The 13,690-nt window shown below is 44.1% G+C and overlaps 1 protein-coding gene across 2 annotated transcripts in view; it reads left to right on the top strand.

Annotated features, from left to right (window-relative positions):
• The window catches only part of GIT1 (GIT ArfGAP 1), a 129,635-nt gene that overhangs the window by 96,033 nt on the left and 19,912 nt on the right, over nt 1-13,690 (top strand). For both annotated transcript variants that reach the window (XM_066599584.1, XM_066599583.1), the window contains exons 11-12: nt 12,288-12,385; nt 12,480-12,591. In XM_066599584.1, coding sequence (XP_066455681.1) covers nt 12,288-12,385; nt 12,480-12,591 — 210 coding nt within the window. The remainder of the gene's footprint in view (nt 1-12,287; nt 12,386-12,479; nt 12,592-13,690) is intronic.

The raw sequence follows: 13,690 nt of genomic DNA, 5'->3' as shown, positions 1-13,690 counted from the left end.
ACCGCAAAAGAGCGATGATACAAAAAAAAACTTTACCAAAAGGCTGATGTACATTTTTTTTTTTATAAAGCCGTTCCTGACCCATCCCACATTCCATAAAGCTGCCAATTTCTCAGCAGTGTAAGCAGACTGTAACAGACGTTTTCATGTTAAGCAAGCAGACAGAGCCTTTTCTGTTGCTTCTCCTTGCTTGCCCCCAGTGCAGAAGAAACTTTGGACCACACGTCAGCCTGCCCAAATTCTCCTCCCTAATCCAAGGCGATCAGCGGCTCCTTTCCGTCGCCCCATCCTTATGCCTGCTTGACACTTCGGCTGGAATTGGGAATATCTCTGGATTTGTGACATGTGAAGACTTGCACTACTTTTCATGGGATCTGCATTGTTGTAGAGCGCTTACTATTCGGCTGGATACAATCTAGCGTTCTTTGTAAGTAGCCACTGACCTGGGGAGAGGCGTGTTGCAATGTTGGATTATTGACAAAGTTGAGGAAAATGTTTGCCTCTTTGATCACTACTTTACCTTCCATGTGTAAAGTTCTGATAATCACTAGTAAACTTTCTATACAGTTTAGTGAATTAGCAACTTTTTTTTATAAGTTTCAGATTTTAGGTTTAGTGGCCCATTACAGCTTTAGAACTTTGTATTTCACAAAGTAGAGTAAACTGCAAAAATGTAAAGCCACATTTTTTAACAAAAGTTGGTACATAAACAGGACTGTGCAAAACTTTTAGGCAGGTATGGAAAAATGCTGCCAAGTAAGAATGCTTTAAAAAGTAGAAGTGTGTTAAGTTTTTTTTTTTTTTTCTCTGTCAGCTAACACAATGCAAAGTCAACGAACAAAAAACTCAAAATCGAATCAATATTTGATATGACCACTGTTTGCCTTCAATACAGCATCTATTCTAGGTACACTTGCACACAGTTTTTAAAGGAACTCAGCAGGGAGGTTGATCCAAACAACATGGAGAACTAAGCACAGATCTTCTGGGGATGTAAACTTGCTCAAATCCTACTGTCTTGTCATGTAATTCCAGACAGACTCTATGATGTTGAGATCGGGGCTCTGTGAGGATCATATCATCACTTCCAGGACTCCTTGTTCTTTACACTGAAGATTGTTGTTAATGACATTGGCTTTGTTTGGGATCGTTGGCTTACTGCAGAATATAGTTGGAGCTAACTGGAGCTACCGTACGTTTAGATCTTCCCTGATGGACACTGATGGAGCACTGAGGACACCATTAATCGTGACCAAATCTCCAATTCCTTTTTTTTTTAAATGCAGCCCCAAACTTGCAAGGAACCTCCACCATGCTTCACTGCTGCCTGCAGACCCTCATTATGGTACCGATCTCCACCATGCTTCACTGCAGCCTGCAGACACTCATTATACTGTTCTTCATCCTTTCGGCAGATAAATTAGCTCCTGTTACAGCCAAATACGGCGAAGGTATGGCTTTTTGGCCACGTTTTTTTTTCATGTAGACCACTTCTGGCCAAACGTCTCTGAACAGTAGATGGGTGTACCTGGGTCCCACTGGTTTTTGACAGTTCTGAGCCGATGGCACTGCTGGCCATCTTCCGATTTTGAAGAAAAGCAAGCATGATGTGTCTTTCATCTGCTGCACTAAGTTTCCTTGGCCGACCACTGCATCCAAATTCCTCAACTTCGCCTGTTTTCTTTGTGCATCTTCAAAAGAGCTTGAACAGCACATCTTGGAAACCCCAGTCTGCTTTGAAATCTTTGCCTGGGAGAGACCTTGCTGATGCAATCTAACTACCTTCTATCTTGTTGCTGTGCTCAATCTTGCCATGGTGTATAACCTGTGACATGAAACTGTCTTCCACAACCTCACCTTTGTAGCAGTTTTGCTGTTCCTCACCCAGTTTTAAGCCTCCTACACGGGGTTTCAATTTCAATTAATGCTGCCTGCATTTCAACCTACATATGGAAATTATGATTATAGCCTGTTTGGTATAATTGGTTAATCATACGCCTGCCTATAATCCTACAAAATCCCTGACTTTGTGCAAGTGTACCTAGAAGAACTGTTGCTGTTTTGAAGGTAAATGGTGCTGAAACCAAATATTGATTTAATTTAGATCATTGACTTTGCATTTAGTTAATTGACAAAAATAGACTATTAACCCTTCTACTTCTGAAAGCATTCTTACTTTGCAGCATTTTCCACACCTGTCTAAAACTTTTGCACCGTGCTGTGGAGGTGTATTTTAATGGTTTAATTGAACAGCTGTTTTTCTTATATTCCTTATGTTGGCAGTGCATGGAGAATATAACATTGTGTGCGCACATACACGCGGGATACTGAACTAATTATTTGCCTAGGAAAATATACTTTATCAACATGAGCGCTGCAGATGTTGCACAATATGGTGCCGCAGATTGAACTTCTGCTATCTGTTACCTAGAAAGGATTTGTTGTCCCGTACAGAAAAAAAAGTATAACCATGTATCTACCAGTTTAATGGCTCTTGCAAAGATCTTTTGGTTAATGTTACAAGCCGCGTGGCATTTTATTGTTGCAAGATGTTCTATTCCAGTCCTTAGTAAATAGTGGAAATTCACAGGTATCTCAGGACATGCTGCTATCCAACAGAAGGCATTCATTTAGAGGGATGTCACCATGTGACGGGGATAAGTACAGGCTTCTGGGTAGGACTGGAATGTAAATTGTGTCGGGTTCTGTTGAGGCGTAGCGGTTATGATGGATCCTATGGAATTATAATAGGTTTGTTGGTTTTTATTTTACAATGCTAGTCTGGCTGTCAATAAAACATAGTAACATACCCTGTTTCCCTGAAAATAAGACATAGCATGATTTTCCAGAATTTTTGAGGATGCAAAATTATTTTTCAGGCTTTTTGAGGATGCTTGAAATAGAAGCCCTACTCCAAAATTAAGCCCTGCTAATAGTTAATTAAAAAAGTCAATTAAAAGAGTGTCCAGGCAGCTATACATGTAAAAAAGTTAAACCTTTTTGAATAATATAAGACACGGTCTTATTTTCGGGGAAACGCGGTAGTATATAAGGCCCCAAAAAGACACACGGGCATTCAGTTCAGCCTATTACCCCCCCCCCCCCCAATGTTGATCCAGAAGAAGGCAAAAAAAGACAATAAGGGAGAAGCCAAAACAATTTAAAATTGGTGAAACAGACCCCCAGGAAGAGTGTGACCAGAGTCTAGAATACACATAGCGGAGTGGACAGGCCACCTGAACACTGATATGTAGATGGCCTGATAAGCTTTTATCACCAGGGAAGATCTTGATATGACCACATTTCCCAACAAGGGTGCAATAAGTAACCTCTGAGTCCTTTAGCAAAACTTGTAATAGAACCCGACTTCTCTATGATCAGCACCAGCAAGTTCAAAGCATGACAAATGTATTATTTTGGTCTCCCTTATGCACAGGGGTAATGCACAAAAAAGTGTCACAATTCAGGGAGTTGGGCCCTGTGAGGTCACAGTTGGGCCCTGTGAGGTCACAGTTGGGCCCTGTGAGGTCACAGTTGGGCCCTGTGAGGTCACAGTTGGGCCCTGTGAGGCCCCAGTTGGGCCCTGTGAGGCCCCAGTTGGGCCCTGTGAGGTCACAGTACGGGGGATAATGGGCACCGAAATATAATGGCACCGGAAAAGCACAAATAAAAAGATCACAGCATTGAAAAACAAGTCACATGCAGGCATTTTGATACCCCAATACAAACATAACACAGTGATGTCATAGCAGAGGAATAGCACAGATAATGCTGTAAAGATGGGACGATGCACACAGCAGGGGGGTAACTATGGGGCTCCATAGTAAAACTTAGGATGAGACTGCATTCAGTTTTTCATGTTACCATACTTGAACCGAAATTCAAACTAGCATATTTTTGCTCTGTATTAGGTCTGTGTTGAGGGTACCATAATATAGAGCTAATGTAAATCTATAGGACTAATCAATCGCCTGTCTATATTTTTATAGCATGATCTATTTTTTTCTTATTTAGTTCCTTATTTGCATTCTTTTTCTATTGGGCAAGTATGGATTATAATTTGCCCACTAGTAACGAATATTGATGAACTATGCTCCGGATAGGTCATCAATGGTTGATTGGCTGGGGTCCGTCGCTCGGGACCCGGACCGATCAGCTGAGTGGCACATGCTCTCAGCGCCGCAAATGCACAGAGGTCAGAGCGGAAGTCTCCGTGCCGACCTCCGTGTTGTAGCCGGCGCTTGTAACTGCAGGCACAGCTCTCATTGAAATCAACATGATCTGTGCCTTCAGTTACAAGCGCCAGCCACTACATGGAGGTCAGCGCAGAGACTTCTGCTGCTTCCCCTCCGACTTCTGTGTATTTGCGGTGCTGACAGCATGCGCCTACTCCGCTGATCGGTCGGGATCCCGAGCGACAGACCCCAGCCGATCAACTATTCCGAAGATTGATCATCAATAGTATTTTTCATGGAAACCCCCTTGTTTGAGTGGAAATGTGTCCCTATAGTAGTTGGGCTCCTGGCAGCTGCTATGCCTGCTCCTTGGTTGACATGCTCATCTTTCCCAAGGTAATATTACAGGCGCCCATTACACCTACTCTCCTAGCAGAATATGATGGAGGAGTCTTGGACACATGAGACTCCATGACTGATTTTTAGGGGGGAGCTGGTCTAACTCCAAAACTTATGTGGGTAGAAGTTGCACTAAGTCCTGCCTTATTATAGTCCTATGAGACGGCATCGGAGAACAACGCATGGAATGTTTTCTTGTCAACTAACTATATTTGTCACCGGAGGAAGGATGGAAATGGCAGCGCATGTAGTGAAGCCGGGTCTTGCTTTTGATTGTAGTGAGTAGTAGCCAGGAAATCTCACAATGAGCAGTCATTACCAACACATTTGACTTTCCTGTCCCTATGACCTGCTGCAGCCGGCGGTGTAGCAGCATCTAAAGTGGGATAACCTTCGTGAACACTAGCCTTATTTAAAAGGGGTTTTCTGAAAATAGGGGGGGAAAAAGCGTCTGGCCCTTAACTAAAAACAACAGCGCTGGTTATGTCCGGGAGCGATGTCCGATATTGCGTTCCCATCAGTTGCTGCGCTGGAAAACTAGACCCAACTAAGGATGAGTGGTGGGGTTTCTGGTTCAGTAAAAAAAAATTCAGGAGGGATCCCCCATGGCACATGTTTAACTGATAGCTGGAGGTCTTCCCAGTGTATATGTTGGGCGAAGATCACTTAGATGAACTTTACATGTTCATGTGGATTTCTTTTGGCTTACCTGGATAAGTCATTGATGTGCTGCAGGAGAAACTTTTTAGCAGTTAGCTACTTACTAAAGACTAATGGTACCTTTTTACACGGGGTGATTATCGCCCAAGTAATTGCTTGAAACATCGACATTCAATCTGTGTACACACTGACAGAGCACTGGGTGAGAAATCGCTTATTAGTCGCTCACCGAAATGAAGCAACTAGCGAGCGACAGTTCTCCCTTAGTGTAAACAGGAGGAGTTCAATCTTTAAACGACTGCCTGTTTGCAGTGAATGGAAGCGGGCGACCCAAGAGATCGCTGCACTCCGCATCTATTCTCCGAACGACTATTGCTCTTCTGTGAAAGCACAGGAGCGACAGTCACTGGGATGACAGTCGGGGTACTTAAACGCCTGACCGTTGTCCTGTGTAAAGGTACCTTTATGGCCCTTTTACACGGTACAATTATCGTTCAGATTCTCGCTGGATCGCGCAAATCTCATTGATGATTTTTCAGTTTGAACGTTGCCAGCGACTGAACGCCAAACGATAATTTATTCGCTTATTGTTCATCGTTCAGATTTTTGCAGGTATAAAAAAAATCAAACCATGATTGGTCTGTGTAAACAGGCAGTCATTCATCTGTGAATGACTGCCTGTTTACTGTGAATGGAAGTAGGTGGCCGGAAGCGATGGGAGAGATCCGCCTCCATTCACCAAGCGATTATCTCTCTTGTGTGAAGGCGCAGGAGTGATAATTTTTGGGACTGTCTAGGATCCTTGCTTCTACTCCCACTTGACTCCATTCGGAGATGCTGTCTCTCTGTGCTTCGTTGAAGTTCCAGAACTCTTGAAATGACCCCTTTCCAGGCTGGTTTATGTCTATAACCTTCTTTCTCGTCTCTTCAGGAATTTTTTAATAGCAGCAAAGTGTGGTGCGTGTTGAGACATCTTGACCTACTTCACATTGATGGACAGCTTCTACTTATGTGATGATTAGATCTCTTCAGAACTGAATCTAATCAAGCCTAGCATTATCTAGTCTAGCTGAACCTAATTATGTTGAATTCGGTTAATTAATTCACAGAGTAACGAATGGAGCAATTATGTTTTCACGCAGTGCCTAGCGGCTGTAACTCGTTTTTCCTTCAATAAATGAAATGACCATTTATAAAGGCTTTCAGGTAACTTTTCAGAAACATGCTGTTGTGTATGTAGATGTGAAATGACACTATTTTTGACCATTATACGACATGTATTCTGCATTTTCAGTTTTTTCCCCTCTGCATGCTTTTTATGTAACTCTTCAGTTTTCAGTGAGCTGGTCTACGGGGACTGCTGCTATGACATCTCTCAAACACTGCATACAGAAAGTAGAGGGGATCCTGCTCTCCTATCACTCTCATATACAGAGAAGCAGCAGCATGGAGAACATTATACAGCAGTACCGAGCTGTGTAGATGTGATTACAGCAATGGGCATTTACTAGAAGCTGCAGTAAATACCCCGGTGCCAACAAGTGAGCGATTCTCAGTCTCTCACCTGCCCTATCAGGTCCTGTGTTCAGACGGGATGATAGTTGCCTGTAGTTGTGCTTTCAAGCAATTTCCCAGGTGACTTTTGGCTCAATCATGTCTTACATTAAAGAGAATATCTGCGTAATATGGTGCCTTATGGAAGCCCCTTAGGGCTCCATGTGATATGGTCTGTGCAGCCGTATAGACTCTATGCACGTGGCTCTACTAGAAGCATAACCTCCAGTTCTGAGTAACAAGTAATGCTCGTAGACAATGGCAGTCAACTTTAAAATTCACTTTGGAAATGTCCAAGCGGCTCGATGACTATTTATTGAAGTTTACAATCGTTTTATAATAGTGTGACTTTTTTGCATGTGAATTCCGTTAAAATGGAAAAAAGTTGAGTGACCAAATGTCTCCAGCCGTGCCCTCACCATCGCTCTCATGTGCATAGGCTATGCTGTATCCAGTGTGTTTCAGATGGATCTGCCAGTGCTTCTTTTATAGAGATGACAGCCGAGCAGACTGCATGCACTGACCATATGCAGGCCTAGTACAAGCCGCAGCATGTGCGCACACACCCAGTAATCCTTTCTGGCCTGCATGGTGTTAAAGCATTAGGTTTCCCAGGATGGCAGGGCACAGCGGAGTGACTGGAGTATATGAATATGCTTTTGTTTTCTCTCCTCCTAACAGCAGCTGGGAAAATAAAAGTGAGGTTAATGGGAGCTGTGTAATTGCAGAGCGGGTGCCCAGAGAAACAAACCAGTGCTGAGTCTGCAGAGCCCCGCATGCTACAAGTACAGGTGTTTAGTTTTTTGTTTTTTTCTTCTGTCTAATATAAGACCTATTTTGTTAGTTTTGGACAAGTTTCGGGCGTTTTCACTAGCTCTCGCCCACCTAGAGTGTTGTCCCTATACCGGCTGTTAATCATTGCTGCTTATTTGTTATGTATTAAACAGGCAGTTCGGACGTAATTCTGCCATTATACGGTGCAAAAATGCTTTGTTATAGAACTCTGATCTTACTATTCAATCTCCTGATGCACCACATGAGGATACATGTGTGAGATATGTCATATATAGACTACCCTACCAAGAGTAATTGGACAACTGAGCAAGAATCAAAAGTTTACATATGTACATACTTAGTGGGGCTCCTTTGGTCCTAATGACTGATACTCTACGTGGCATACTTTCTACTGACGTCTGATACACTTCAGTGGGATTTCCCACCATCCATCCTGCAAACGTTTGGTCAGTTCTCTTAAAGAAGATGAACACTGTTCATATTTATTGACCAGACGTTCAGTAGGGTTCAAGCCAGTCCAATTGTGAAACATGCATATCCTCAAACCAACGTACAACGGCGTCTGATTTGTGTCAAAGCGCGTTGTCTTGTTGGAAGTATTACTGACCATTCCCAGAGTATTGTCACATTGTCAGCAGCACATTATTGTCTAGAATGTCAAGGTCTTGCCACTACAACCAACGTACTGAGATCATGTCATGTAAAACATCCCCAGATATCAATGAAACCTTTGCCGTATTTAACTATTGGCACAGCACCCTCAGGCTAAATGCGTTCCCCGGGCATCCTCCACACCCAGGTACATCCATCTGATTTGAAGATGGAGTAGCATGATTCATCACTCCATAGAACATTCCTCCAGTGCTAAACTGTCTAATAACGATGCTCCTTACATCATTATAGATGGGCTGATGCATCTTCGAGAGAGAGAGAGAATTCTCAGGACATTCGCAGGATGAATGGAGGGAAATACCAGCTGAAGTGTATCAGATGTTAGTAAAAAGTATGCCATGGAAAATATCTGATGTAGATAGTGCCAAAGGAGCCCCACTATATTAACATATGTAAATAAATACTACTTTTGATTTTTGCTCAGGTGTCCAATCACTTTTGTGAGAGGGTTGTGCTGGGCATTTCTCAGACACCAGATAGCTATAGGATGTAGTTTGATGGGCAGGGAAGTTGTGTACACAACAACAAGCCTTGTTAAAGAGTTGCTATCACCCCTCCTGACATGTCTCATTTAGTAAAGACTTTTATTCCCCCTTAAATAATACATTCTAGAGGAACTTTTCACAGAATTCTGCATGGTGCCATTTATATTATTCCTCTGGGAAATATATGAATAAATTGACAACTGGGTGTTATGAGTTCCATAAGTGTGTTTTTCGGCATAGTATGACAATGTCGGCACTGATTGGACAGTACAAAGCTGTAAGGACACGATTGACAGGATGAATGGTAACAACTAGTCGTCAATTTATTCATGCTTTTCCAGAAGAGTAACAATGTAACAGCGTGATGTAAAATTCTAAGACCTCGTGTCCACGGGCAAAATTGAATTGCGGAATCCCCATGGGTCACCCAAACGGGCGATCCATACTTCAATATGCCCATAGACAATTATTGGGCACCCGCAGGTAATTAAATACCTGCGTATGTCATTTTATCCCAGCGTGTGGATCGCTCACGCCGGATAAAAATCGCAGCATGCTTTGTTCCGTGCAGATTCCATTGAAGTCAATGGAAGCCGTCTGATCCGCAGTATAGCCGCAGCAGACATGCTGCGGATCCACGGGAAAGCAGGAGTTTTTTAAAAAATGCACTGCGCATGCACACGTCACGTTAACCGGACACTCCACAGTGCAGAAGAAAAGATGATCCGACCAGGATGAACAAGACCCGTACCGCCTCTGGACAGGTGAGAAAATGTCCACGGCTGCGGGCACGAGTGGAATCCGCTGCGGGATTCTGCACTTGAAACCCGTGCGTGTCCATGGACATAAGGTCTTAGGCCTCATGCACATGGCGCACGTGGATTCTGCAGCGGAAGACCTGTGAGTCAGTGCAGAAATGATTTTTAAATGCTTACAGGCGATTGTGGATACAATTTTTTTTCCCGCACGGATGACTGCAGATCACTTGCTTCCGTAGAGATCAATGGAGCCCATCTGCGGTAAAATGAAGCATGCTGCTATTTCTTCTTCCACATAAAAAATACTAAAAACAAATACGCCTGTGTGCATGGAAGTGCGGACACTCCATGCTTTCCTATGGGTGACTTGAACTGCAGATCTTCCGCACAGGCGGTGATCACAGATTCCGCAACTCAAATTCGCCCGTGTGCATGAGGCCTAAGAAAGCTGCTCCAGAATTGTTGTTTTTGGGGTGAATGCAAGTCAAACCAGACCTGTCTGGAGAGCTAATCCTCTAGAAGGAATCTGTTCCCACGTCTCTGATGGAAGGGTAAGCCTGGGTTCACACGGCGGATTTGCCGCAGCAGATCCGCCCGCGGCAAAACCGCCCGCGGCCGCTAATCTCGGGATTAGCCAGCCATGTGGTTGAGATTTCTCAAAAATCTCGTCCACACGGGACTGCTAATCCGCTGCGGTAAATCCGGTTGAAACTGCGGCCGCCGCAACCGCGGTTTCCAAAGATTGAGCATGTCTGCTTATCTTTTCTTTTTTGTTTATTTATGTCACGGCCGCGCTATCCTCTATGGGAGAGCCGGCCGCAACGGAAAAGCAAGCGACCGGGCCGCTTCAAAGCCGCCGCGGCGGTTCTCCCGGCGGAAATCTCGCGGTTTTTGCTGCGGCCAAACCGCGAGATTTCCGACGGGAATCCGCCCTGTGTGAACCCAAGCTAAGGTGGTTGCAGGTATACTAATTGCAGAGATATGTCTATCTTATGTGCCTATGAAGCAGTTTGGGAGAAACTCCCATTTTATCAGTAGCGGCTGTGGCATAGAGGTCTACAAGAGGAGGCCACTATTCATGAGCTGCAGGATAGTTCCATTCACCCTGCAGTAACTGATTAATGGCTGCGTCTTCATTACTGAAAAATTTTCTTTAGATTAGAAAAACAAAATGGGAAAAGAGCCTAACTCTGGTTTTCTTAGGCCAGTCTCATGCGAACTGATTTGAATTGTAGATTCCGCGATTGCCATCTGAGCGTATAATACGTGGCCATTGAAATGCATGGGCTTTCACTGATTCGTTCACACTTGCAGGTAGGAATTACCATTTCTGCCAGTGGAAGAAAAATCGCAGCATGCTCTATTTAACCGTGGATTCCACATGTATGAGCTCCATTGATCTCGATGGATGCGTTTTGATCCACTGTGCACACATCATTAACATTGTGTATGGACCTGGATTTCTAAGCGCGTTGGTAGGAGACCAGATACAAGTGGTATAAAGAAAGGCGTTTGTGGGCAGACAATGCAGGACAGAGTCTGCCCATCATTGCAGAATGGTCGCGGGAGCTGCATCATCTGTACTGCGCATGTGTCCGGCCAGCACATTCGCAGCAGAGGAGAAGACCGGTGGAGAGGTATGCTGGGGACACTGGGTTGCACTCCACTGCGGGAATCCCGCATGCGGGGTCCGACCCCCCCCCCCCCTCCCGGTATGCAGAAGGCCTTAAACAGCTTTGTGAAAACCAAAATTTGTCAGTCTCGAAGCTTTTGACCGTGGCTTTAGTTTTGCATTACAACTGTTTACCAAGCAGCCAGCTGAACATTTGGCATTGTTTAGCTACAGATGCGAACGTTCCGGAGTGATATACACTGTTCTGGAGATCAAGAGGTTTCTCTTACAACCATTCATTAGATGGGCTCTTTGATGAAAAAGTCAACATTGACAACCAGTTCTCCGTGCTGGATTGTGTATTTCTTAGCATTTATTAAAAAGGGGTTGTGTCATGATGACAAGCCTTAAGTTGAAGCCGACACATTGCTCCGGTGATAACTTGGGTCTAGTTTCGGAAACCTTTAGCTGCTCATGAAGCAGTGCCTGGCCATACTCATCCAATATTACCAACTAACCATTCAGATGGGTCCGCTAGAGAAATCTACTGTCTGCGTTTTTGTTAGTGACTTTCCAAGCGGGGACGTTCCTCTGAGATCACCCCTTTCATTTTAAGACCTGCACCTTATTCTCATCATTTACCGTGTGGCAGGTAAGCTGCTAGTTCATTCATGGTTCATTCTATTACTTCTTTAAGACACCCACCATGCTGAAGACGTGCAATATTGTAGCTTACATAGGGAAGTGCCGCAGTTTATAACTTAACCCTTTCCAATCCAATTTGTATCCTGGTTTTCCTAGGGGGCTTACTCTTTCTGCCGATATACAACGGCGCTATCTGCTGGCTAAAGCCAGTACTGCATGAGGTGACACATTGGATAGGCTCCGACAGCAGAGAGGCTGGAAATATACAGTAAGAGAACCCCGACGGACATCTTGTAACATCGGAGCTGTACAGCCTTAAATCATAATGTCTTAAGACGTCAGACAGTCCATTGGAAAGGGTTAATAATGTACCAAATTTACAGAGTTGAAAAGGAATGCAGATTATGTGCCATGGATTCTTCTCATCCAGTAGGGTGTAGGACGCTGATCCCTTTACACACATGCATCATCTTGTGGGTAAACATGTATTTCACGCTCTCATCGCTCCCTGTCCTCTGCTTCTCCCCAACAGTTTGGCTGACAACTCAGAATCACAGCACGTTGGTCACCGAGCGCAGCGCTGTTCCATTCCTACCGGTTAACCCTGAATATTCTGCTACAAGGAATCAGGTAGAGTCTGGTGTCTTTTTTTTCCTTTTGCATCTCCTTCTGACTTTCCTACTAATTAAAGCCTACTAATACAAACTCATCACTATCTCTTTAGGGGCGCCAGAAGCTCGCGCGGTTCAATGCCCGTGAGTTTGCTACTTTGATCATTGATATTCTGAGTGAAGCCAAGCGAAGACAGCAAGGCAAGACCTCCGTAATTCTAACAGGTAATCGCTACCATTTTAAGGAATAATCTATTTTTGTGCTAAATGTGCTAATTTAATTGAATGATATTAAAAATGATTTCTTGCAGAGTGTTCACAAACTGCTATCTGAGCAAAAAAGGTGTTCTCCATCCAGAGATGCAGGAGCCACACGTGGCTCTCTAGGTCCCTGCATCTGGCTTTGTAACCATTATATCTGTAGATACTATTGTGTGCCAATGGTATAGCATTATAGCGGGCTCGGTGCAATATGTCTGCTGGTTGCCACCAGCCTAAGAACTGCGTCATTTAGCTTCGAGATCAAGATAATATAATGGGCTATGGCTAAAATAAGCACTGTATACAGTAAGTGGGCACTGCGTCATCTAAATACCATATTGAAGATCTACCCATCTGATTATTGCCCTGATGAGCGCTTTTGCAGGACCCAGCGACTGACCAACCTGTGCATAGTAGATTACTGTGATATTGCTCAGATATGCTCCGTGAACGCGGACTGCGGTGTTTGTATGGAGTTTGCTATAATCCTTTTCGGAAGTGTATAAAGCTGCCCATACCCATGAGAGCTGTTGACCGATCATTCATATGGCCAACAGCTGTGTCTTCCGATTTCCACCATGCTCGTGCATGCTCGGCTCAGCAGGGCACGCATGTGTAGGAAGGGATGACTCCTCTAGCCTTAGCTTATCTCCTGCAAACAAAGGGACTGGGCAGTTGAAGTCCACATGCGTACACCTTATCTCTCTTGATGTCTGCCATCTGGGAAGAGTCAGGAGGCTGCCATACAGTACATATTAGATGATTGTCCAGTACTGCTGAAATCTGCGGGCTCGTTCGATCTAGATCTAAAGGCCCATTTACATGGAGCGATGATCACTCAAAAATTATCGCTCGGAATGATGATTGCTAAAAAGACAGTTTGAGCGACAGCTCTGAGCGATCATTTAGCATAAACTGTTAGGTAGATAATCAGCTATTTAGCGTGCAAATAAACCCTTTAGCTGAATGCAGTTAATACCCGGAGGGCTCTTATCTGCTTTGAGTTTCTCTGTTCTCCCACAGGAAACAATGCTATCAGCAGTACCCGTGGAGAACTCCTGAT

This window comes from Eleutherodactylus coqui, chromosome 4 (genome assembly GCF_035609145.1).
Source record: "Eleutherodactylus coqui strain aEleCoq1 chromosome 4, aEleCoq1.hap1, whole genome shotgun sequence".
Taxonomy (NCBI): Eukaryota; Metazoa; Chordata; class Amphibia; order Anura; family Eleutherodactylidae; genus Eleutherodactylus; species Eleutherodactylus coqui.
The sequence above is the reverse complement of the archived record's forward strand: the minus strand, read 5'-3'. Positions and strand labels throughout refer to the sequence as shown.